Source organism: Anas platyrhynchos, chromosome 3, assembly GCF_047663525.1.
Source record: "Anas platyrhynchos isolate ZD024472 breed Pekin duck chromosome 3, IASCAAS_PekinDuck_T2T, whole genome shotgun sequence".
NCBI lineage: Eukaryota > Metazoa > Chordata > Aves > Anseriformes > Anatidae > Anas > Anas platyrhynchos.
The window spans coordinates 11,153,214-11,179,803 of NC_092589.1; the positions used below are offsets into that span (position 1 = coordinate 11,153,214).

Consider the following 26,590-nt stretch of genomic DNA (forward strand, 5'->3'; position numbering starts at 1 on the left):
AAGCAATTTCCAACAAGGATAATATTAATTAAAAAAAAAAAAAAAGGACATTTAAGAGTACATTGTAATCATAATTGCATACAAGAGGGCTGAGCTTGAAAGAGAATCAGCAGATTAACTATTTCAAATGATAGCTGGTGATCCCATTTTCCATAAAGGAGAATCATATCGGAGTGAAGTACATTTCTAGGACAGACTTCTCAGAAAGCCTGAGTCCTGACCTAGCTCTGCTCTGAAAGGCATTGCCAAGCATGCATACGAGTGGAAGGAAGCTGGGGGGGAGCCCACATCTACTGCTGCTAAAAAAAACACAACCTGCTTTTGTGAGGGATTCGTTTGTCTTTTGTTCTGCACTACACTTTCAACATAATTAATGCCATTTTCCCTGTAGAATCTGGAATGGTTGATACCCACCATTTTTTTTTTTCATTAATTAGCAAACCAGCTCTGACTGTAATCAACTCAGCTCGTAGGTGTTGGTGGAGCGCCTTTAGCAGCTCTGCTTCTGACATCTCACTGCCTATCAATTTTCGGGGTAGGTGTTAAATAGGAGATAAGCTGGGGAAAGGGCCTGCACATGAGGCCATGGCTTTTCTCTCAGGCAGAAAGAATTTGTAATTATGTTTGTATTTGCTGCAGTCATTTTTCCAACGCCATAGAAACAGGTCAGCCATAACTCATGGAAAGCTGGAAAACTCAAAACTCACAAAATAGCTGTAGAGAGCTCAGCTGGCAAGGGCACTGTCAGCTGAGTTTTACGTCTGGTTATTCCTCATTATTCCAAAGTTTTACCTCCATACCTCAACTTGATCTGGAGTACAGATCTGTTGGGTAGATTAAGCTCCTCTCTGTGGTCGCTGGCACTGCTGGTTGTGCACTTGCAGTTTCTCTGGTGCAGGGAGAAAATTTCAGTTGCATTGACACTTTTTTTTCAGTTCAGCAAAGTTTTGGATACTCCTCTCTCTCTTCTTGGATGAAAAAGGGCTGTGTGGCTACTGTTATTGGAAATGTTTCTCCCCACACCTCATTTTGAATACAAGAAAAAAATTCATTTGTAATAAGCTGTGTGGAGATAACACCATACACACACACAAAACAGTCTTGAAGGTCCAGATTGCTCTGCTTGCCGATACTCCTATGCGAGTTGGTGATGGGAGTTTCTGAGAAGGATATTCCCTCCCACTGGAGGAAAAAAGCTACTGTTCTGGGACCACACCAGTTTTGCAGTCCAGGTTTATCTTCATATCCTCTCTGTGTACTGTCAGTTTCATTTCTACACTCTGCTTTTTACCAACATGAATCCAAATGTTAACATTTTTCTAAGCAAGCATGTTTTAAAGAAATTTAAATAAGGACAGCAATTGTTACTCCTCAATAATCCTTTGCAGCATAACATTTTTAGTGTAGAATATAAATATTTTAGTTTAAATTGTTATGTGTATATTTCAGTAATTCAACAGGGGAGTTGGACTCAAGGCCAGGTTTAAGAAAGGTAAGCATTATGGATGCAGATAGGCTCTGGGAAAGACTTTCTCACTGATGGATAAAATCTCATTCAGGAGCATCCAACCTCAGCTCTTCCCTATGGGCTCCCTCAGGGAATGACAGTGTGGAACAGCTTTGGGTGAGAATACCTGGCTCAAAAGGCAGTGACTCTTTGACTCTTTGTTCTGCATAGGGACTGCTCCAAAAGCCCACTCAGATTCCCACTCGGTGACTTCAAAGGGTACTGGAGGAGGTCTCTTTTAGTCTTGGCAGCCCCAACCTCTGGGAAAAAGGAGTAGTGAAATTGCTTGTGAAGCTCCGTTTTTCTGTAGGGTCACAACAGACTGCAGTCTGTTGCACCAAACCACTGGGCAGCAGGAGCTAGCCAGGCTGCCTTGGCTGCGTGAGTACCAAGTTGTGTATCATTATGTTGGCTGATTTTATGATCCCACAGATTTCTGCTTGTGATGTCAAAAAATGAGTTCTGCTTTGTGCTACTGAGCCTGAGGTTAGGTCAGAGAAGTTTTTCTGAGGTATGTTTAACTTAGCAAACAATTTTGTAAAGAAATCTAGAAACAGGGCTTCAAGCAATTGCAGCAATTAGATATTCTGCTTGCCACCCACTGGAAAGATCAATGTCATGGTTTTTGTCTATTTAACACCTAATAATCTTAAGTGACTTGTGCACTCAGCTGAAAAGAGATCACATGGCAGTGTTAGCAAATGATTTCCTTAATCTGATAATCTGTCGAGACATCCATGAGTTGCACACATTGCGCTAATTACAGAGGATTCAAGGTAATCATTAGTGTATTTTGCCCAATAATAGAAGTCTTTTGTCGCTAAAATAAAATAATAAAAGAAATAAGGAATTATTACAGCTATATATGGCTAAAATGGACAAAACATAATTAAACATTTAACATAGTACAGCAATTACAAAATTCCCAGGGTTTGTAGCATTGTTAGGCTGTTTTTTCTTGAGAAACCCATAGTGTTATAATCACAAGCTTCATTTACTGAACCTCTTAAGGCATGACCATAACCAATTTAAGGAGGCTTTTAAGTTGTCTGATTCCTTCCTGTAAGTATCGGCTATCCATGTCTCTGGGCATACAACACGCATTCCAGTTTTCACTGTCGATACAAGTTTAATACTGAGCTTCCTGGCCTCCAGAGAGGTCAACGCCTTGGCTCACAAGGACAGTCCTTCCTAGCATGACTAGGTGGGATGACTCGAGAGTGCAGGGGTTTACCAGTAGCGATCAAATAGAACTCCAAAGAAGTAACTAAATAAACAAGGGGTTAAAAAGAAAATAACCTCCCCTAGCAATCTGTGGAAAAACAACAGCTAGAGAAAAGAAACCTACTTTCCTAAGGCTAAACACAAGGGAAGCTAGAGGCACTGCTAAAGTTTCTGTGGATCTGCCCCTGACTTTTGTTACTGGATACAAGTGGACATTTGCAGACTTTCTCTGACAATATTTGTGATTTATTTCAAGCGTTAATACACTTCTGAAACAAAGCACATTATTTACACAGGTGCTGTATCTGTTTCAATATAAATGATCTGTTTTTCTGTATTCAGTGATAGCTCTGTTGCTGACATTATTCAGGAAATAAGAAACATCCATAGATAACATCTGTAATATTTTTCTTGTCAAGACAAATTGATGAGAAAAACTTGGTTAGTTTAATTTCTTTTCCTTAAAAGGAAAAAAAAAAAATACAAGAAGCAATAATACATGTACCTAACAGCAAACAGAAGAAAATATTTTCTGTTTAGGTCCTGTTATTACTTTTCATTCATTTTCATGCCAGAGAAGCAGGGATGTAATAGATGAAAAGGGCTTGTCGGGTTATGCAGTCCATTTCCCAATAATGCCGTAACGTTGCCTTCAATGGTTGTTGGGGCTTGCTGAGCTACAGAGTGTCACCTCTGTAGAAAATGTTTCCTAACACAGTTTCACATTGTGCCACAAACTAAATAATAACACTGGCTTTTGGGGGGCTGGATTGATATAGAGTAGCAGAAATACGTACTCTGTTGATTAACTTCTCTTTGGAGGCTCCCTGTTGCTGTTGCTGTGGGTCTGCAGCAAATATTAGTTTATTCGGGGGGGTGAGGTGGGGGGGGGTGAAGGAGAAGCTACCTGCTGCTTTGTGATATTATGAAGGGCAAAAATGTAATTTCCTGGGATGCACTGAATACATCTAGCTCTGTCTGTGTCACTGTCATCCACAGGCAGGGACTTGTCAAAGTTTAAAGGCTCATATATGGTCACTTGTAATGAGATGGTTGTTCTGTAGCTTTTAATGTTAAGCTCCTGTTATCCTCACTGACATTTCTGTAAAAAAAAAAAAAACAACAAAAAAAAAAACAAAACACCACCCTGAATTTTGCACAACCCAAACCATTTTAGTTTCTCTTGGGATGCATATATTGCATGCCTTTCACTTGTAGCTAAACAAGTGAGAAAATTACATAGCACCTGCTTAAATAATGTTGGATTTTATATTGATGGAGGCAAATCTTCCCATCATGTAGCTGGATCTCGACCCAATGCTTGCTGAAAAAAAAAGATGATTTTGATGAGTTCAGCCTGCAGCTCTCTTTGATATTAATGGGAAACAGATCAAAAGAAGTACAGACTCTTACACAGCTATTGTACGTTCCTTTGTCAGACAGTGAAGCTGAAGGCAAAGAGATTTTTGGGTTCTCATGCATAACCGTACATGTTTTATGGCCCTGGGTTTCAGGGTTGCACACAGTTAGCACAGCACTTTGAGAATGGTTTACGTCCTTACTGAAGCAATCTGAACTTACCTCCTTGCTCATCCAACATAACCAAAGTCCTGATACCAGCATCTTTACTCTACATCCCAATAGTGGTAGCAAGGTAAGGAGAGAGAAGGGGAGAAGAAAGAGAGAGAAAGAGAGATCAGTGAGGGAACTCTCAGTCCTCGGCACAGGACATAGGAAGACAAAAGAAAAACAGTGAGAGGAATGACAAGGTCATAAGGGGCTGGTGGCATGATCCAAAGCCCTTATGTGACTGGGCACCGTAAAGGGAACTGTGTACCCTAAACTGTACCATCAGCCCTTTAGGATTCACTGGGACACTGAACTACTGCAGAAACACAAAGTCCCAGACCGTGTGATTAAATAATCACCTTATGCGAGAGCCATTTCTGTACAGAGGGTTTGTTCCCAAGTTCTCTGAGCAGGAGAAGGGAAGAAGGGGGTGTTGACACTGCAGATGTACACTCATCCCACAGGAGAAATAGATGGCACACAAACATGTTTGGTAATAAGCTGTAGCACTTTGTACACAGCCCTTGCAACACAGAAGTCAGAGAGCTTACCTCCTTAGGAAATCCATTTTAAGGCAGGCTAACATTTAGTAGGATTAAATCATATTTTTTGGCTCAGAGACCTAAAATGTTTTTGAGCCAAGTTGTAATTCATTCAACAGTCACCTTTAGTGTCCATCAATGGACTTTGGACTAAGCTTGAAGGCAGGACTTTCAAACCCCTCCATGCCAATCCTATCTTGGTTCCTGTGAAGGCTAAATGGAGTCTTATCACCATCATCTTTGCTGGGAGCAGGGCTTAGGCAAAGATGAGCACTTCTGAGCTCCCTCCTGCCTGAAACAGCAGCAGGCCAGCTTTCACAAATACAGTTTTTGCATGCATTATCACCACTCTGGGGTGCGACCAGGTGTCTCGGGTTTCTGGGTGCTGTGATACGAAGCTATATCACAGATTAGATTAGCTCCTTTTTAATTACAAAGGGAAAACTAGCTCCGTTCTGCTTAGAGCAGTGATAACATCTGTGAATAATTAATGGCCTGAACGATAGCCTGACTGTTGCATCTCAGTAACAGATGAAGTAAGTCCTCTGTGGCCTGACAGCTTGCCAAGGGAGTTACCTGGACATGTGTGGCAGTAATTTAGCTGCTTCCTTGAACAGAAAGCCACCCATGTCCCCGTGAAGCAGATAAAGTTGGTGGTGCTGATTTTGCAGGGGATGGGGAGAGGCAGTTGCTTGCCCACAGTTACACAGCAACATGAGGAAGAGAAACCTTGTGTCCTGACCGTCCCTCCTGTTTTTTTCAGGCTGTCCCCCTCCTCCCAGAAGCATGTCCAGGGCTTCACATTATCCCTCCTGCCGTCACTCCTCCTTCTGTTGGGGAGCAGTGGTGTCCCTCTGCCACTGGCACACTCCGGGGTGCCTGCAGGCCAGCCAGCAGCGCGCTGCATGCCACAGCTCAGCTGCCAGCCCGCCGGCAGCACTCAAGGTGGCTGCAGCTGGAGCTTCTCTGCTCTGCTTCAAGAGCACCCCACTCAGTTCAAGAGGGATGTGAGATGCCCCTTGTTGCGCTCTCGTCTGCCTCCCTCTGCACTCCCGCTCTTTTCTTTAGTGCCTGCGTCACTGTAGGAACTGGGACAAGCATCAGATGTGTGCAGCCGGGTTTGCTCCCCCTTTTTCAGGCCCTGTGGGAATTGGCAGGTGGAGAGAAGCCTCCTGCCCTTCGGCCAGCTGTCTGCCAGGTGATGCTGCTGCTCGCTCTCCTTTCAAGCTCACATTGCACTTGCTTGAGTCCCAGCCAGCTTTTATTTTCACAGCCTTTGCAAACTTAGAGTCCGAGGGTCATCTTAGATTTGCCTATATACAGTAAGGAAGCCGCCCTTAATGATCTTAAGTTTTCTGTGGGACAAGTATCAGATCTGCTGAGCAGTGGATGTTAGGTAGCTTGTTACGGTGCCCTCTCTGTGCTCATGGTACCCAAGGTGGCTTACCCAGAATGATTATATGCATTTTAACAAAACATACATCATACAAACACAAGGAGGCTGCTTGGATCCTGAGTCCTCTTGGGTTTGAGTAAATACAGTGCGGTGTGACATTACACCTTTCTGAATTAGAAAACCTGCAGCTGGTGGTGTGAGAGGCATTGGCTTTCAGCGACTCCAACATAGCCAGGCTGAGAAATGCTTGATGCTCGTTAGCCCTCTGACCTTCTGTTTCTGCAGTTTTTGAGATCTGAGCAATCTGCCTTTATGCAGCTAAGCTGCCCAGTGACCTGAATGAGACCTATGCTGAGAGAGGAACTTGGCAATTGGACCTTATGGTTTGTGTTTCGTATTAAATCCTTGCACGGAGCTAAAGAGGTGCAATTTTCTGCTACTTACTTGGCCATCGATACCATTTCATTTCATCAGGCAATACTCTATCTCTTAAGAAAGTGACCTGTAGCTCAGCCTGCCACAGCATTAATCCTAATGTGAAAATATTAGAGTGTGCATTGAATACACTTGTCTGCATCTGAGATCTAATTCAAAGCACATTGAAGCTAATAAAAAGATGCTCACTGACAAAGACAAGAGGTGATTCAGACATCAAGTGACAATCTCCTCCTGTTCCAAGTTTTGATTAAGCATTAATTGTTTTCTTTTTCACAAAAAATTAACCATGTGCAGCCAATTTGAAAAAATACATATAAAACCACATTTCTACATTTAAAACAGTTCCAGACTTTCCCAAGAGTTAATTATTTCCATTGTGACTGACTTTTTAGATAGCCCAAAACCAAACAGAGCTATTTGGCAAATGTGCTCATCATCCAGACATCTGAGCAGGAGAGAAACACTCTGGATATCTGACCCTCGGTGCAAACAGGCTGAGCCATCTTTAGAAATCTCAATCTTTCTTCATCTAAAGGAACAGAGAGGAAGAAAGGTACCAAAGAAATGTATTTGGGGCTCATGGGAGAGATTTCCCAAGCACAGAACACGTTGGTGTTTCCTGCACTAAAACTACCTCAGAAACTGCCCTCGGTCAGTGGGAGCAGCTGTCGGCAGACACACGCGAACTGGTTGCTGAGAGGTGACGAAAGCTGTGTTTGCAAGTTGCCAGCCCAGAGGAATATGCTTTACAACAACCGATCATAAAACCTTGTTAACAGGTTCCCAGATGAGCCCATGTCACGGCAGCGGGTGGGTGCTGGCTTGGGATTTGTCCCATCCAGGGGCTCAGGAAAGGTTCCCACCCACACACGGCGCTCACCAACATCAAAATCCTACGTGGGAACCTGTGCATGGGCAGAGGTAGTGAGGTCTGTGGTGTTATGAAAATGTCTGCTAATGGTGCCCTTTCCCCAGGATTAGGGCGTTTCTGTCTTCCTGTGCAATGGAGGAATTAGTTAAGGCTCTCCAATCCTTGCACAGGCAATCCTCCATCTAGTTTGCAGAAAATAAGGGTTCTCAGAAAATGGGATGCTTAGGATAGTTCAGGCAGGAGAGAAGAAAAGTACATCTTTGATGGGGTCCTGCAAAGTTCATGGAGCACATGCCACTTCAATCCATCTCTCAACAGCCTCGTCTCTTTGGGTTCACTTTTGACTCTCTTTCTCTTCCTGCTGCACCTGAGAGGAGAATTTGGGCTGCTGGATTTTGCCACAGTATACAGCAAACATCTCACACTCCTGTGGTTTCTGTGAAGCACACATACGGTTTCTCCACTGGACCACAGGCTAAGCTACTAATCAGATATGCTAGAATATATGATTTTAAAACTTTGGGCTTAATTCTGATTTTAGATACATCATCTTAAGGCAGTGTGCTTCAGAGAAGCCAGTTTAACAGCATAATTTGGATCCCTGCTGCAGTCTTTAATATACATTATCCTCAATCCTCTATAACAGCTTTATAAAACTTTTTTGTAGTAGGGTCTCACTCAAAGCCCATTAAATTAATCTACAAGGCATTCACTGTAATTTGCCCAGCACTTTGGAGGGGAAATGCATTGCTGTGTTGACTACTGATATGTCACTGAATTTCCCAAGGAAGGGAATTGGGAAGACTTCTCTAAGGGCATGCCAGTCCCTCCAGAAATACAGTGTGTTTCCTATCCATGCCCCCTACAAAAGGCAGCTATGCCAACCGTGGTTAAGCCCAAGGTTTGGTTTTCCTCGCAATATAAGGGAATGATGTATCAGATAGAGAACCCAAATTCTAGAAACCCCTTCCTCTGTGTTTCAGGAAGTAGCCTGAAAAACAGGTATGTACTCTCACTTATGTGAAGAACACACAAACTTCCTCTTCAATGAAGAATTTTGCTTTAATCAATATGGTTTATAGAGTTTGTTTTGAATAAATTAACACAGGCAATTGTAAATGAAGACAGGCTGAGAATGCTAGCAGTTCCCAGTGACACTAAAGAGGCATGTCAACACCCTAAAGACAAAACTGTGGTCAAAGAAACACTTTTAGTCATCCGTAGTAATGCATTTCGTCAACTCCAGCTCCAGGTTCACTGTCACCCTGTTAACACTGTACTGTCTCTCCGTGCCTGACCGAAAAGCCTTGTTACTTTTCCAAGCCTGTTAATTCACCCTGGGGCTCAGATCCTCAGTCAATACAGGTCTGCGTATAACCCCCTTTGAATCTTGCGTGCCTGGTTTTCATCTACTGCAATGTCCCTGGCTCCAGTGCTACCCAGCTGACAGACCCAGCTACACGGGGTTTCATCCTGCATGGCAAGCACTGACACCAGAGTTATGAATCACCTTCCTCTGGGCCAGACATGTGTTTCTGTGGAATTACACAGACTAGAACACTTGTCTGAGTAAAACCATTCCAATAGCTAATGATGTCAAAGGGATTTTTCAAATCAGCTTTGACAAGATTTGGATCAAAATCTAAATTAATAGATTTTTTTAAAATTCTTTAGTCTATAATTAAGGGGCATTTGACTGTGGTAATAATGTCACAGGAAACTTAACTTCCCAATCAAAAATGAAGGAGGTAAGTAAAATGGTATACTGTATGTTCAGTGTCCTGTTCCGAGCAGCATCGTGACGTTATCAGACTTCCACAGCTTAGCATTTCAGCTCTGATAGCTTAATAAACTTGACTCTAACCCTGCAGCATGTAAGAGGAGAAATAGTCCTGTCTGGATTTGGATGTACAAAACAACTCTTTTGTCTGTGCTCGTTGCTAAGTGCTTTCTTGCTGGGCTTTCTGCACTACTGATCTTGTTGATATTTTTTCCCTTGCTGTGTCAGAGCTAGAAACTATCCACCTTACAATGACCGATTTTTTTAAAAGCGATGGTGGTTCCACTAGAATATGGTAGCAGACTCACGGCTTTTCTCCTACTGTGTTATTCTGCATTTAGTACAGCCAGCCCAGAGTTTAAAAGCTCGAACAAGAAGATAATGAGAAAGTCAGCTACAAACTATGTTTTAGTCTTACTTCTCCCGCTTAAGTTCATTTTTGTTTTATGTTTTGGTGGAAACATTGCACAGCAATGTCATGAAGTGCAGGTGTTTATAGCAGTGAGTAGCAAGCAGTTCCAATGCCGTTGGTTAATGCGGATGTAGCTGTGTGTTGCATAGGTATGCCGAGCACCACAGAGCAAACTGATTTTTGTAATCTGCCATCCCAGTACGTAGCTGCCCTCGGGCAAAGCAGTGGCCACTTTACAATGTCCACTCACCACTTCTTCTGGCTTCTCCTGTTGTGCTAGGGCTGAAACAATCAGCTCCTTGCAAAGCTGGGTTATAAAATGAGCCGCGGTAACAGATTTGGTCCTTCAGCAAGGAGAACAGCTCCGTTTTCCTCACTGACATTTCCTGCAAACAGCAGCAGAGCTTAGTCTTCAGACTCAGCCGAGTCTTCTGAGGCAAAGAGGGCCCAGAAAATCCTTTGTGGACATCAGATTTGTCCCTCCTGCTCTGGCCTCATTTCAGCATCGTACTGCTGTAGGCCTTCCCTGAGCAGACAGCACTCCTCTGTCCCTAGAGCGCAGCCAAGTCAGGCTGTTTACTCTGTATTTCCCCAGCATCCAGCAGAGCGGAGCCAACCCTGACAGGAATCCATATATATGTATATAGGAATAATGCTTAAACGTGGGGGCATGCTCTTCCTCGTTAAGGAGTACTGGATTTGTTTTATCAAGAGAATAAAGTAAAAAGCATTCTTTCATTGAGGAAGAATATTTTCTATCTCTACCCACTAGACAGGTTCTGCTAAGCAAGTGAGTCTAATCGGATTTCTTTTTTGTCTATTAAATCAGAACAGTGCAAGCTCAATTTCAAAGACACTCGCCACTTGTCTTTTTAGTCTAAAATCTTTCACTCCCTAACCGCTGCGTGCTTTGTGAAGTACCTAGAAAATGGGGTCAGAGTAATCAACCAGCTGTTCAGAGCACAGGAGAATTTTAAAGGTCTTTTGTAGTCACATTAGTGAAAATAATATTCAGCTCATTGTAAATGAATTCCCTTGACTACTCAGGGCTAGTTTTAGAAACTTCTGTATTTGCACAGGAAGATATTGTAGCAGCTGAATAAAAGCCAGGTCCAGAGAGATGCCGCACTCCTCCAAGAAGCACTGGAGTCCTACACAAATTCATTGGTAAATGCAGCACTCCCAGTTCTCCTCCCACTTTGCCATTTGCTGTGATTTAATACTAAAATTCCAGTGGCATTCACAATATGCTCATTCAATATGTTAGGAAAACTCAAGCAGTGCATAGGTCACACAAATACAGCTTGGGAGAGACAGGGCTGATATTTACCAATGGCTCGGCCCTGGGCAAATCACTTCCCTTTCCTGTGCCTCTTTTTCTTCCCACTCATCATCTGCGTTGTCTATTTTGATCGCAGGCATTTTGGGGCAGCGTGCTCTCCTGCCTTGTGTTTGTGAAGGTACACGTGTAAGACTTGTGCATGTCAGCGAAGTGAATTAAAGCAGGAGCTGCGTCCAGCCGGGAGGTGATGTGAAGCAAAGGTTAGAAATGGCACATCCAGGGAGTTGAGCAGAGAAGAGGGGCAGATTGCTTGCAAGACAAGAGCGTGCCTTGGCTGCAAGGGGCCCAGATCTGAATTGTTTGTGGCAGAGAAGTGATGCTGACTATGCTCAATGACCCATCTGCTCATCTATCTGTACACGGAAATTTAATTTTATCTCCACTGGGCTCCATTGATCTCCACAGTCCTGATTGATTTTGAGGCCGTGAAGCCTACGGCTGGGCTTGTGCTTGTTCCTGGACGTGGGACCTGATGTCATGTTCTGCCCATTGTCTCTGCTGGAGACTTCTCCAGTTGTCAGGAGTACCTGACAGGAGTACTGACCAGACTGTCAGTACTGATGACCCTGATTAAAAATGTCACCAGTTCCAGAGCCACAGCTCGCACAGTGTCTGGAAATAACACAGCCTGTCAGGCAGGAGCAAAGTTTTCCACCGCCTGATGCCTGATTGCTCTAACCTGAACCAAGTTTGGTAGCACCCAGCTTTTAAAGCCCTTTGTTACAAAGAGGGTGAAATGAGGACAAATTGCTTTTTCCTTCTGGGGGTGACCCCTGCAGGTGGGTGCAGGCTGTGTTAGCCGTGGGGGCTGAGCACAAGTCCCCTTCCCCAGCACCGTGGAAACAGAGAACTTCCTTCTCCAGAGCTGTCGATCTAGGACAGCTCATAAGCCTTGAAACCCTAATAAATGTTTCAGAGATGCGTGAAGTGGCACTTAACGTGTGGTGACTGATGCTCTATAAATAGCTGCAAGTGGTTTTGTAGAGGGAGGTATCAAAGAGGACAGGGCAAAGAGGCAGAGGGCCTTTCTCACCTTCCCCGCTTGCAGCGATATGGCAAGGACATCAGGGAGGTGCCAGCACGAGGCTCCAGGAGCTCTGCAGCAAACTCAGCTGTTTGTCCCTCACTCCGGGTCACCTTCAGAAGCTGCTCCCTTGCCTTATCTCGAGCAGCCTGTCTCTATGGGTACTCAGATATGGGCAAAACATCGTGCCTCAGCGGCTGGCCTGCAGCTCGACGCTGGGCAGCTCAGGCATGGTGTCTCAAATGAGCTGCCTGCCTGGGGTAGGGTGAGGAGGGACGGAGTGGTACAAAAAGCCATGGCCGTGCCCTAGCACTGTGAGTAAGAGGGAAAAAGGAACCTCCCAATGTGTCAGTCTCCATCGCTTTTGCTCACAACAGAAGCTCAAATAAAATGCAGTCCTTACCTCTTCAACAAGCTGCAGCATTCGGCGGGTGCTCTCAAGGGACTGGAAAAAACAGGAAAAGCCACTTAGACCACTTAGATTTGGCAAGACACAGTTTCCCTCACTAATGTGCAGGCTCACGCTGACAGCATGTTTCTCCTGTGCTCTTTGCCTTCCCCCCAAATCAGGCCATCGGCGGGTGACAGCGATCTCCTCATCCTCAGCCCCCAGGAGGGCTCACAATGCGGCGCTTCCCACCGCGTCCCGGGGCAGCTGCGGGCTCTAACGCCTGCGCTCCCCTCACCATTGCGGTGCCGTGGTGGTGCTGGGAGCAGCTGGTGTTCCACTTTAGAAACACAGCCTGCAGTGTTCAGCTACTTTGCAATCACCTAACTGGTGACATTTAATATTGCATAGGCTTGGCAGATTGAAGGGATCCTCAGACAATATCATATTGCTGGGTTTTGCTCTAAGGTCAGTCAAACTGCTGCATGTCCTAGTACCTAAACCATGTTCATGATCAATAAATATCTTAATCTAAACTACTTAATCTGGACCAAACACGATGCTGAATTGTTTCATTTCTTTTCCAGTTCTGCTTTCCGTGTTAAGATGACAGAAAACAGAATCAGTCCCAGAACTCCTCTGCCAGACCAGCTCCTGTCTCTGGCCATGCCTGTCACCCACACCCAGCCCCAGGGTTCCTGCTTAGCCCTCAGCCTCACTTCATCAGCAAGCTGGTCGGCACGCCGCTGCATCTCTTCCAGCTCATTGCGCATATCCGCGTCTTCCGCCATTTTAGCTGTGGGTGTGTTTGTGGAAGCTGCAGATCAAGGAGTTGTGCTCAGCTGCCTGCGAGCCTGGAAGACAGTGAAAAGGGAAAGAAACGGAGTGGTTAGGCTCCCTGAAGCACTGAGATGTGCTTAAATGCCAGTCCCCCAGAAGTGTTTTTATTACGAGTGCCCTCACCCAAACGCTTTCATTCTGGATAGTCATTCCTACACAGAGCACACAGGATTTGTCAAGGTGGTGCTTTACTCCTGTGCTATTAATCGCTCTTGAGGAACAAGGATCTATTCTTACTGTGTTCGCTGAGGAAAAACAAATCCTTCTTTTTTCATTAATGATTCAAAAGCTATACACACCACATCTGGAGATTTAGGGGGCACTGCTTGGTAACAGAAGTGGGCTTCAGACCCATTTATTCTGCCCTAGAATTAAAAGCCTTAATTTAAAGGAGGTCAAGGTCAAGCCTATACCGCTCGCATCCTATATTTCAACTGCATCGCTTGGAGGGCTGGGCACTCAGCTAATGTATCTCTAGTGAAATTAAAGACAATGAAACTTCAGATTTTTATCAGCTAATGGCTTGTCCAGGATGCTCTAGTTCAGACTCTGAAGCGGTGTTTACAGCTGGATCGGGTGAGGTATCTACCTGGGTGAATCTTTCATTTCAGGTGAAAAGACTGCAGGACTTATCTGGCGTTGTCAACGCCACTGAGCTCGTCCTAACCCGAGATCAGGATGCAGCCCACTAATCTTCATTTGGTTAGGGCTTCTTTTTTGTTATAAATTCGAGCTAGCTCTGATTACTGAGCATGACTTGATTAAGAAAGGCGGGTCCTCCTACCATCTGTCAGGTCTTTATAACAACAACACTGGCTTATTTCTCTGCTTGATTCAAGCATGCCACATTGCAAATTACTGCTCACTGAATGTTAGATTTGTTCATTGCAGAAAAACCTAATCCCAGGTGCAGAGGAGGTGGGGAAGTTGTGGGGGACTGAGAATAAACAGCCATAAAGCACATGCCATCATGCTCAATTACAGAAAGAGGACAAAAACAGCCCCTTTCAGTAAAGCTGCTGTAGGAAAGCAAAATCCCAGGGGCTATCTTCTGTCCTGTCTTTGTGATATGTGTAGCCTTTATAAAACAAGATAAGCCAGGGCAGAGTTTGGCTCTAAAATTTTAACAATAATAACTCTTTTTAAAAGCAAATTATTTTCTATCTGAGATGAACCCACTTATTGCTTTGACAGCACTTTCCATCAGCACAACAGGAGTATGAGCTGAACAGGTACGGCTGTGTGGCAGGGATATTTCCTGGATCACACCCTGTTTACTTAGAAATGTGTAAGGAAAGCAGACCACTCCTTGCATTTCTTCTGCAGCTCCAGCAACAAATTTACTTCTTTTCTTATCTATGAAGGAATATGTGACCTTCATGCTTTCACATTAGCCCTGCCCTCACTCGTGGCTGCTTTTCCTCTTTGAAGCTACAGCAGGAAGAAATCCATCTTGGAGAGCTAGCCCTGAAGCTACTGGCACAGCATCCTACTTTCATCACTGAGCGCATCGCTACGTCCTTGTCAGAAGGAGGCTGACATTCTGTGAAGGGTCACACAACATTTAGGAGCCCAAATATATGCTGGAAAAGAAGCCCACCCGGTTCTGCCAGCTGCATGGTCACAGTGGTGTGAAGGACCAAGCTTAAGCAACTCATCTGCAGCCCCGGATGATGCTAATGTGGAGCTTAATTTCATGGCTAATATTCAGACTGATATCAGGCACTTCAAGGATGCTCACAAACAGCAGTAAATAAGCTTTGCAAAACTGTCACACTCCGAGGATTAGGAGGAAAAATTGAATTAGGAACTGGTGTCCTCCTGAAGGGCACGTGAAAGAGTGGGTAGGTTTTCAAGGCTACCCCAACCTTCCCACCCCACTGCTGTACGCACATTGCTTTTTGTGGCACATCATGCAGCTTCATGAAGAAGCTGCTCCTGATCTGCTCCTGATCAGCAAATGGAGCCAGCTTGACTGGCATAAAAATAAGTTATTTTGATAAAGAACCACTGTCCAAACTCCTGTCCCACCTGGCACAGGCTGGCACTAGAGCAGTCACTGCTTCACAAATAGTGTTTTTTCCCAGATCGAGGCAAAACTCAGCATTAACATAGCTCTGGCACAGCAATAAAACATTCTCCTCTGCCTGGATTCCTCACTACACTTGTGCTGGCAGAAGAGCAGCATTGATCTTTAGCAAAAGTCACAAAGATTTAGACATGATTTTGGAGCTGATCTAATTGGTGTATACATCTCACTGTGAGGAGCAGAAAACTGGTCCTGGTTTATGTCTATTTGGTAGTGTTTTCCTCACTGTAAACAGGGGATTTGGTTCAATCTCTAAGCATATCCCATGTGAGCTCAATGATTACAGACTTGTAAGCAAGTGCAGGTGAGATGAGTGCTTCTCCTGACAATAGCTAATAATGCTGTCTGCTTCTCAGTCACCACAGATTGTAAAAAATGTGCAGAAAACTCAGTTCTCAAGTAGATTCCAGCCTGATTTTGGATCTTTTACTTATTAAATTCTGATCACAAACCAGCAAGTGTTGGGTGGTGCAAAAAAAGTAACAAAGCGGTGGAACTTGTTGATTTTTCTTTGGAGTTTTCCTTTTTGGTTAATTAGAAGCATCAGTTGACATTTTAGTGACAGATGCATCCTTTTTTTGCATCAAACTGAAAAAAATGTCAGAGGTTGTAACCAGAGAGATGTTCTGGAGCAAGTGATTGAATTTGACAGGTTTATTGAGCTTGTTTGGTATTTGTAAAGCACTTAGAATGGGTTGAGAAATAGCAAAAAGCATTCTTCCAGACAAGTCATTTTACATCAAGTTTTAGTCATAAACAAAAGTACCCTGCAGCAGTGCTGATTCAACTTTACTTAATAGAAAACCATGCGCAAGAATCAATAAAGGTTACTCATTTGCAGACAGTATGATAAACTGCATATATGTTGCAGGTGACTAGGAATGGGTTTCATTTTTTTTCAGATTTTGCAGTTCTAAAGGTGGACTAGGACAGATTAGAGATAAGAGAAGCCCCATATGTGCTTAAATTCAGTTCCAATTTCATGAAAATCCAGCAACAAACCCTGTTATCTATAAAGTCCCATAGAGAACATATTCGTATGTTCTAAAGGGAATTACATCACTACAGTACAAATTAGGTTTTCCCTCTAAGACGTTTTTTTAAAAAAAATGTGGGGCCTATATATGGTCCGCTTGATTTATCAGAACATTGAAACCAAGGGATGAGAGAAATGGCCAAGCAAATGTGAGTGGTAGTGGAGCTGCACTCACTGACTGCCGGATGGGCTTTCAAGATGTGAAGTAGTGGTCTGGTTTTGTCTGTTACTACAACCTGCTGCTGTTTTAGTTACATGGGAACTGACCAAGGATTCTACTGGGGACCTCGGGGAATAAATTCCTTGTGATATTTTGTGTTCTGTTCTCATTCAAGCTGATTTGAATCAAGTACCAAAAGCCTACAATGATTTAAAAATCCCCAATATGACTGGGCATAACCTCTCCAAAAAGTGCTCTTTAATTTTCTCTACATTTTATTTTGTCTATGGTTACTGCAGAGGTGACAGATCATCAAAACAAAGTGACGTACTATGTTAAGGATCTTAAGCTTTGATTAAAAAGTTGCTACAGAAGCTACAGCGACTTGCACGCACTCAGTCAATTTGTGTTTATACTTGCAGTAATTGCATACGCAGATGCAGTTGCAAAATTTTGCAAGGATCTTGGTCTCTCTGTTTCAAAAAAGGGAAACCCTCTGGGATCACAGACAAACATACGTAATGCTCTCTTAAAAGAAGACAGAAGTCCAAATGTTGTTACAAAAAATATCATGTGCCAAGCCGAGGGAACGGGGCAGCTTACATCAAATTCCCTGTGAGCCAGTCTTGCGTGTTACACCGGGGCTGGCAGAGGAGCACAACAGGAGACTGAGAGTTACAGAAAAGCGTAGAGACTGGCTAATGGAAACGCATTGCCTATTATACTTTGAATTCTACATCTGCTAGTTTAGTAGTGCTCGGGTGCAATAAAGGATCTCATGGCCAGAACATTGTATATCCTTACGGAATCACAGTGAAGTCTAAGAGAGACCTACATATATCCCCAGAGGGAGAGAGAGACAATGAGTGACCTTTGAAAGCAAATATTTGCTTCACAGTGATATAAACACTTCAGTGCAATAAATACAGGAAAATGAAAATGCTGCAATTTACTGTGGTGAAGGCAACACTGCAATAAAGTGTTCTTTTTTAAGCACTCTCCTTGTTATTAAAGGACACATCTATTCTTCCCGTGGATATTTGTAGCCAGGGGATGACTGCACTGGCGTATTCTACTAAAAAAGTCAGAGTCGGTCAATACCCCACTTTATGCTTCTTTCGTGTAAGATTGAAATAAATTACCACAGCGCTGTGGCATTAGCAGAGCTGCTGAAAAGCCAAAGAGAGATGTTGGTCATCAAGCATCCTGGGAAGGATGTTGAGTTATTAAAAGCTGGATGCTTGCGTTACAGCTACTCCCCTTTCAGTTTTAATTTGGTCATTGGCAGAAGGAGAAACGCACACTGCCAAAGGGAGAGACGAAGTTCAGCTGTGGATAAAAGGGGTCATCCTTTCTCCCCAGGACTGCCTTGCAGCAACTCAGGAGACTCCCTGGGTCCTGCACAAGACAGGTTCAGCCACGGGATATGGCTGGGAGCAAGGCAGCTTTGGGGATTTATAGGATCCTTCTCTCAAGGCACCCATCCTCTTCCCTGCTCAGCTGCCGGCACTTTGGTCGTGCCTTTCACCGCCTCCTCCAGCCTTCCCTAGATGGGCTGGCTCTTTGCAGCTGGATTATAAGAAATGTCCCAGCATTAACCATGAAGATCAGTCTAGACCAGAAAGTGCCTACTAACACCAGTAGGGAACAAAATAACATCAGAAGTGCAAATATGCTGTGGAAAGACACATAAATACCCATATCTGCATGTTGCTTATGGTTCCCCCTGAAACTATGTTGGGGATGCAGTGTTGAAAGGCAGCTTCCAGCAAAAAGCCCTTACTCAGTCTGACAAACAACAGGTGGTGAGAAATTATTTGGGTTGGGAGCTTATTTGGGTTGGGAGCACGGCTTTTATAGATTGCGGGCTTTCAGAAATGTCCCTTACAAGCTCTAATTCTTCTGGGTTTTGACTTCTGTCATCTCTACTGCACCCAGAGCACACCACAATTAATACTGTCTGTAACAGAAATATTTCCTGCATTTGCTCTTATTGTATTTTAATTGATCTGAAAGCACTTGAAGAACAAATCAGCTACTTTTGCAATGAGGAATCCTATTTAAAGATTTTATGCTATTGTATAAAACACGGCAATGAAAAATTTCTCTGTTGTTTGGATTTTAATTTTAAATAGCTCCGAAATAAAACCTCGAGGAAAGACTGCTTTTTGCATCCCTTCTGCAGCACAGCCTATTGCCTGGATGTAAGTCACCCCAAGAGTTTCAGCAGTTACCATTTCCAAAGAAACACCTTTGTCACATCCGTGCTGCCTGTTAAGTCACAGAGCAGCCTCTGCCTGTGGGTATGGCAAGGTCCCAGCTCCCTCCTGGTGCTCTCGCACAGCGGCTTGCTGGCCGGCCTTTGGCACAGCTCCACCCCCCAGCTGACAGAGTGTGGTGACAGCCTTTCCTTCTCCTCTTTTTGCTGCATATTCAGGAGAGAATAATGCCTACCGGCGAGGGCTTGACAGGGAGTGACTTTGGAAAAGACAGGCACGGAGATCTTGCACATTTGAATTCAGGAGAAACCAGCAATTCCTAGTTTGTCCCTGTCTTCCTGCTTCGCTTTAGACAACTTATTTTACTGTCAGGGCTTGCTTGCTTTGCCTAAAGACACGTCTCTGGAGCTATGTCAGATGCTCTAGGTGTTTGGTTGCCTGCTGCTGGCTGTATCTGTCAGCCTCATGCAGATGTCTTGGATACCCTCTGATGGGACTGCTTGTCCGTGTTTAACAACTGAATCTGTCTCCCATCTGCACGATGCGGGCAGCATCCTTCCTACCCTGTCTTTTTTTTTTAACTACAGAATTGCAGGTGTTTCAGGGCATGGACTGGCACTCAGGTTGGGGATGTTTGTGCTACCAGATGAGGGCTTTGGGGTAAATGCTACCAAGCGTGATATGCACCACTGTGTCAGAGCTTGCATCTGGCTGGAGCGAGAACACCCCCGCCAAAGGCCAAGCTGAGGATGTTGAAGTATAATTAGACAAAATTATGATTCCTGACTGCTGAATGTGTTGGAAAAATAAATAAATAAATAAATAACTGGAAAGCAGTTTTCCTACGGGCTTTTGATGCTGTAGTGTCAAAAAGCCCAATACAATGATTTGTTAGTGCGAATGCAGCTGCGCACCGTAAATGCGCTACCAGGGGAATCACTTTTTCCGGTAAGCGTGGGCACCCCTGTCCCTGGCAAACCCTGATCATTGGTGGGTAAATGAGCGTGACTGCGCACGTACACGGTTGCAGTGCGGCAGACAAGTTGTGTTGACACAACCATTCCGTGCCTCCGGTTTCTGCAAATCGGGAGGTTCTGAGCAATACATCCCACACTTCCCCCAGGCGCTGCAACCAGTGGCAACGGCAGGTGGAAAAAGTTGCCGTTGAGATCTCGGAGAATAACAGGAGGTCATAAAAGAAATGCCTGGAGCCACCCTATCCCACACAAAGCAAGACATTGTTGTCCTGTCGGTTGTCAGACAACACTGCTGTTTTATACAGCTCCAGCATGTGCATGTCGCTTTATCAGGCTCCTGCACTGAAAAAAAAAAAAAAAATTAAAATACCACAGAGCAGCCGTTTTGTAACCATTTCACTTCAGGGAAATAAGAACTTGACTTTTTACCCATTTTACTGCTAAAAAAAAACACTTTAGAAAATAAATTTTGCAAGGTGTTATCTTTCTGCAGTCATTTCCAGAGCTATGTACCCACACATTCTTTCTCTTTTTTTTTCTCTCTTTTTTTTTTTTCTTTTTCTTTCCAACAGCAACAGAAAAACATTGCAGGCAAAAATGCTTATTCTTTCCATTTGGGAAGGCAACCACTCGGAGTGGTGGAGGTTGAAGAGAGAAACCCTCATACCAGGAGTGGGCATCACATCTGGAGGGAGCTGCTGGCAGTGCGGAGGACACTGAACAGAGACCTGGACTGAACAGGCTGCAGTGAGTCTAATTCCCTGCTCTCGCAGGTGACTGCCTCATACAGCTTCATTCATAATTTAGCAGGGTCCTGTGATTCCCAAAGTTTGTTGTGATCCCACTAGTCCTGCTAGCAGGCCAGACCCTGTTAGTCCTTCCTTGGCAGATGGACTGTTTGTTGCCCTGACCATCCCGGGAGTTGCTGGTTCCAGTTTGAATTGGTCATCTCTGGAAATGAGTGGCCAGCACTTCACAGAATTTTTAATGAGGACATGAGCATTGCTCAAAGGGCTTAGTGCTTCCCCTTCCCTCCAGGAGATACCTCCTCCAAAATATCCTCCAACCTCACTTGCCATTGCATAGCTGGATCTTGCTGGTGGCTCAGAACAAGAAATCCAGGTATTAGTAGAGAGGATTAAAGAAAATGTCTTGATTCCTAACAAAGCTATTTACATTCTGTGGCCAGAATCTGTGAGAAAAATAAAAGGAATCTGCTCAGCTGCAGGATGAGATTTCCAACTGTCACGATTTTCAGTGACACTGACACCCTAAATTTGCTCAGGTGCTCCTCAAAATCCTCACCCTCGCTGCAGCGATGACAAGCAGCCAGTCTCTCTTCCCTTTGATTATAGTCCAACCTGGATTTCTTTATGCTGCTCCTAAGCCACTAAATCTGATTAATGGCCAATTTTAGAAGCTAGGGGTGACAGTCACGCCCCATTGCAAGTTGGAAGAAGTTTCACTGCTGCCATGAGCAGGGTCAGGCTTGCAGGTGGGGCTACCAGCTGGCAGCGTGCGCCTAGATCCCAGCAGTGTGCAGAGGGTGAACAGTGGAGCATGTGCATGGAGGTCTGCGTGCAAACATAACATTGCTGTGTCTGGAGTCCTAAATGCTTTTGAGACAGATTTTCCTGAGACATTATTTGTCCCCTTCTGTTTCTCTTCAAGAGGTATCAGGTAGGTGGATAGACAGATTGATAGATGAAATATATATAAATGTATAGAATTGAATTATTGCAAGACATTTACTGAAAGATTCAAGAGACAGTGAGAAGTAGGAAAATTCTGTGGCAGATTTTCCTGGGGAGCACAGGGGGAGTTCCCACCAGGCTGCATGAGGCTCGCTGCATTTTTTCTTCCTGGGTTTCTGGAAAGAATGACACTGTTCCCTCTGCACAGTCTTCTCAGGAGCGCACAGTGCCCCTGGCCCAGCCCCCTGCCTCCATCTACGCTTCCAAGCCTCTTTTGAATCTCCTGGTTTAAATTAATCATTGCCTCCACTGAGCATCCCAAACCCAAATGATCCTTTGGCGCAAGGGCTGGAATCAAACCTGGTGAGTGGCAGGGAAATCAGAGCAGGACACAAGACAGGCACACGTTTCCTGGGAAGCCAAGCAGGACCGGCATCCACCCTTGTCTTGTGGCACCAGCACCCACATGCACCAAAGCATTATTGCCCCTTTTCCTCGTTATTTTAAGAGTTGTTTACTGTCCATGACTGCTAAGTGCCAAGGTTTGGCAGGTTGTATGAAACACCTGCTTGCAGTGGGCTCAAGGAAAGGGGCTGGTCACAGCGTGGGATGGTGGTGGGCAGTGAGAAACAATCTGTTCGCTCACAGCTCCCACGGAGGCCAGAGCAATCTGATTCAACCTTATAAAGTCACAGCAATACAGACGACGAACCGTGCCTGTGCCTATTAACTACCCCCCGGTGCTGCAGTTAGCGTGTGAGTCAGGAGCACTTAGCTACGTAACACGTAATGCGGCGCAAGAGAATTACAGCAGCTCAGCCCTGTCTGCTCATTCTTTTGCTCTCAGTCCAGCCAGTGGGGATGTCTGTCAGATCTGCGTGGTGCAACCAGCTGGCTGCTGGGGGTTTGTGTTCCTGGGTGAAGGGTCTCCCTCTGCATCTTCATACATCAAGGAGCGGACTCTGTGGCAATGGAGAAAGCAAGCTGAGCTTCTGCAAGAGAGCACTCAACATGAGTGTTGTTCAAAAGGCTTCACTCTTCATTGCCTCAACCCATTCTAAGTTTGCCCTGACTTTGCAAAGTCTATGTAAAATACCACTGTGTTGGAAGCATTACACATCCTTACACTATGTGCCGTTTGAATCAATGGCAGAAAATGGAAGACAGCAGAAATCATCCTCAAATTTCCTATAATGACCCGAGAAAGCACACAGACAACTGGAAAAAGAAATTATAAGCTAAATTGGTGATAGAAAGGAAGTCCTTAAGTATTACAGGAAGAGAAAAGAGCACATTTGCATTGGCCTCCATCAAGAAGCAGTGATGAATTCTGCTGAATTTTGTGGAAGCCAGCAAGTCAGGGGGAAATTTTGTGGTAATTTTATTTAATTAAAAAGTGATTTTTTAGATTAATTGGATGGAACAATTAATAACCCAGTCATTAAAACAGTCACATAATTCTTAATTTGTTTGTTAAAAAATGATTAATTTGGTGCTGTTCCTTCATTACAAACCTTGGTGCTTTTAGGCTGAGACAAGCTGTGAGTGAAACTAATTTTTTCAAGCTTGGTAGGGAATGGCTGGTGATTTTGGTAACTGGGAAAATATGGAAAGAAATTTAGTGAAGAAAAAAAAAAAAAAGCTTGGCAGTGAAATAATTAACACCATCAGCATCAGTGTTGCTGTAGCTTTGATTTCAAAGCAATAGACAGGAGTGTGTGACAGTGTTTGTTACAGGCTGTCAGCAGACTCAGGAAGACAACATTTCATTTCTTTCTGTGTGGTTCATATCTGTAAGGTTGTTTTGCAGTCCAGCACTCACACCTAACCCGCGCCCCGAACTGTATTATACCAGTAAGGAGTTACTTGTCGTATGCTGAACAGGGCTTGATAACTGTGTGTTGGTTGAACTGAATGCTACAGAAGCCCTCCTCCTTCACTGCTCAGCATTGTCTTCATTATATGCCATTATATGCTCTTTTTGCCTTCCCAGTGCCATTGGCACCTTGTAAGTGCAATCTTGCTTTGCCAGTGAAGCACTCATGCACTTGGCTGCAGGGCCAACAGGCTGTGGCCTCACTGTGGCTTTTGTGGGGAGGTTTCACTGGCTTGCATCGCCTTTGGGTGGGCATTGAAGCACAGCTGCGATGCCAAGGGGCACCTTCCTCTAGCAAGAGCTGGTCATGTAGGCTCTGGCCTATGCAGATGTAGCTTTAACTTGAACAGAAATGAATGAAAGGCAACTAATGCCTCTATTGCTACATATAAGCATTGTAACTGGGGAAAGCAATTCTGCGTGCTTCGATCAAAAGGGTATTAGGAATGTAAAGAGACAAATTTCCCCTACAGGCTTATACTTGTGGCAAACAAACCAATTCATCGTGTTTATGATATTCATTCTTTCCCTTCATTTCTCCCTGATGGTAAATGGGTGGCCATGTTTCAGCCAAAGACCCGATATATTTTTAGCAGAAAGACTAAATCTTCTTTAACTAAGTCGTCAGAGTCAAATCAGCAGCTGACAAAATATAAGCATTATGAAACCAGGCTGATGATATCTGTAGAATGGGATGTTTGTCTGGGGAAGGGTGATTTTTTAAAGCTCTGATGGATTCAGAGAAGATGTTGAAGAAAATATCCCATTCTCTCTGTGTCCCTAGGCTATAGCTGATTATTCATGTGCTTTTCTTTTTCAAATGAAAGAGACAAAGCCTCATCTTCAATGACATGATTTCATTGTCCATCCATCAATTCGTCTGTCTGTCCATCCTTCTGTTCTTTACATCACATGGCATTTGAAGCAGGTAGCAAGAAGGAAGAGAGCTTGACAACTTGAGTCTTTCCCTTGAGGCACGTAGCCATTTGTGGTAAAGGCACTGTCCTGTGCAAATGCAGTACCATAAGTGAAATAGAAAAGACACAAGAGATTATAGGCCTGAAGCAAAGCCCTATCATGTCCAAGGGACTACTATCCAAAATATATCTGAGATCTCCTGAGAGTTCAGGAGATTTGTACCTCTCCAGTACTGACAGAGGATTTTCTCTAAAGCAACAGAGCTGTAAGAATGGACAAAAAAAAAAAAAAAAAAAAAAAAAAAGGGATTGGTCTTTCCCAGGGCATTCCGAACTACCCCTGAGTGTATGTTTATGCTTTGCAGACCAACAGCCATGCTCTTGGCTCAGGATTCATCTCCTGCCATGCCCAGAGCAGCCCAGCCCTAACCCCCTCTCTGCTCTCCTCTACTTCACATAGTAGTCCCCACTGGGGACTTACTTGTGGAGGTAGAAGTTAAAGTCCAAGAGCTCTGAAAACTTACTCCCTTTCAAGAAAGAAAAAGCAGTAGCTACAGCCACATTATAAAAAGCAAAGACCCTACTTGTTTTTTAACAACCCCTGTTCTCTCTTTACGTATAGGTGATACATAGGTAAACACATGAGTATGAAAAACACAGCTGGCACAACATAAGGACACAACACAGTACCTTTTGTAAATGCATTTTATGTGGTAAATAGGCTCGGGAGCCCAATTTTAAACCAATAAACCTTTTACAGATCTATATATTGTTATTTTGAGGCTCTATTATAAGGTCACAAAGACTAGAAATTCTGATACCATTAGACAGCTCATCTCCCTGAAGCAAAGCTGGACCCCTGACCATCGCCAACCCCTCCAAAAGTCTGTAGTTTTGCAGATGCCGTTCAGACAAGGGAGAGGAGCTGCTGCTGCCTTCACTGGGCGTGATTGGGAGATGAAATGGGGAGATCCTAGTGTCATATCCACTGTGCGTTGCTGGTGAATGCTTATACCAAAAACAATAAATTGGGAATGACTGTTTAAAATGTATACTTCCAATGCACTTGCAATAGTACAAGTCAAATATTGAAAGCATCTGACATTTCTAGGCTAAGCAACAAATTATATTAGCCACAGGAATGCATAATAGCACCCCACGGATATGCAAAACTTATTCACTCATTTTCAAAGGCCACTGCTGCTTTCTGATTCACACCTACAACTAATGCCTGGCTGCTACTCATTTCCCAAGAATCAGTAATATAAATTCAAAGAGGCCAAGGGCACCTGCACACACTAGCTTTCCCCAATGCAGGCTATGAGAACTCCTCATTATTTATTACAGGCTTGTGAGGCTGATTGAGAAACCTCTCTTTCCTCTGAAGTCCATTTCAGCCTTCACAGGCTGATGAAAAAATCCAGCATGCTCCTCCAGTGCACTGAAGATTACCCAGACTTGCAGGCGAGGATTTAGCCGTGCTAATACAGGAGCACAACTTCTATCCTTTTTTTTTCTCTTTCTTTTTTTGTTGACCAATCAACTCCACAACAGGCTAGATTGTGCCTCAAGGGCATCGCTTTCAGCCACGTGATCAGCAGATTAACAGAGAGGCTGCAAAATCCTTTCCGAACAGAGGATCAAAATCTTTCTCTCTGTGTGGGGATTTTTATTTAGCTAGTTCTTTTTATTTGGTTTGCACGTGTTTGTGAGGGAATTAAGGTCTGCAAAGGCATGTAAGATGGTCTGTTCTGGTTTCTAGCTTTTTCTCTTCAATCTGTATTTAGGAGTAGAAAGTTTTCCAATTCCATGTGGGAATATTACCCCTCCCCTGAGTCTTATGGTTGTGTTGTTATCGGTTGAATCTAGTAAGCCCACAGATGATGGCCCTGAAAGGTCACAGCTTAAAAATGTTTTGCAAAACTCCTCCTTTTCCCCACTGAAGTTCATATGTTCATTAAGGGAGATGGATATATTGAAATAGGCAGTGATACAATCTGTGGGGGAAAGGCTTGGGAAAGGTGTGAGCTAGGTGAGTCCTAAGGAGATGCATGAGACTCAGAGGGTTCTGCTGAGCAATAAACCACAGGACTAAATTTGATCATGTAAATAAAATAAATGACAATTGACTGGTTGTTGGCCCCAGCAGCCTGGCTATCAGGAAGCCGATGTGCCAACTACTTTGCAGCATGGAGATATATGGGGAAGCCTTTAATATTCAAAGCGCAGATCTCCTCCAAGGTATGCAGATACAGCTACTGCTGACAGTAAGAGAGGACTCAGCTGCAT

At 44.1% G+C, this 26,590-nt stretch overlaps 1 protein-coding gene across 2 annotated transcripts in view; it reads right to left on the bottom strand.

The window, feature by feature from the left end:
* Window positions 1-26,590, bottom strand: part of SNAP25 (synaptosome associated protein 25) — a 61,403-nt gene that overhangs the window by 15,503 nt on the left and 19,310 nt on the right. For both annotated transcript variants that reach the window (XM_027453378.3, XM_027453379.3), the window contains exons 2-4: window positions 13,213-13,347; window positions 12,509-12,550; window positions 4,313-4,361 (exon numbers count right to left, since the gene is read on the bottom strand). In XM_027453378.3, the coding sequence (XP_027309179.1) occupies window positions 4,313-4,361; window positions 12,509-12,550; window positions 13,213-13,284 (163 nt within the window). In that variant the 5' untranslated portion in view covers window positions 13,285-13,347. The remainder of the gene's footprint in view (window positions 1-4,312; window positions 4,362-12,508; window positions 12,551-13,212; window positions 13,348-26,590) is intronic.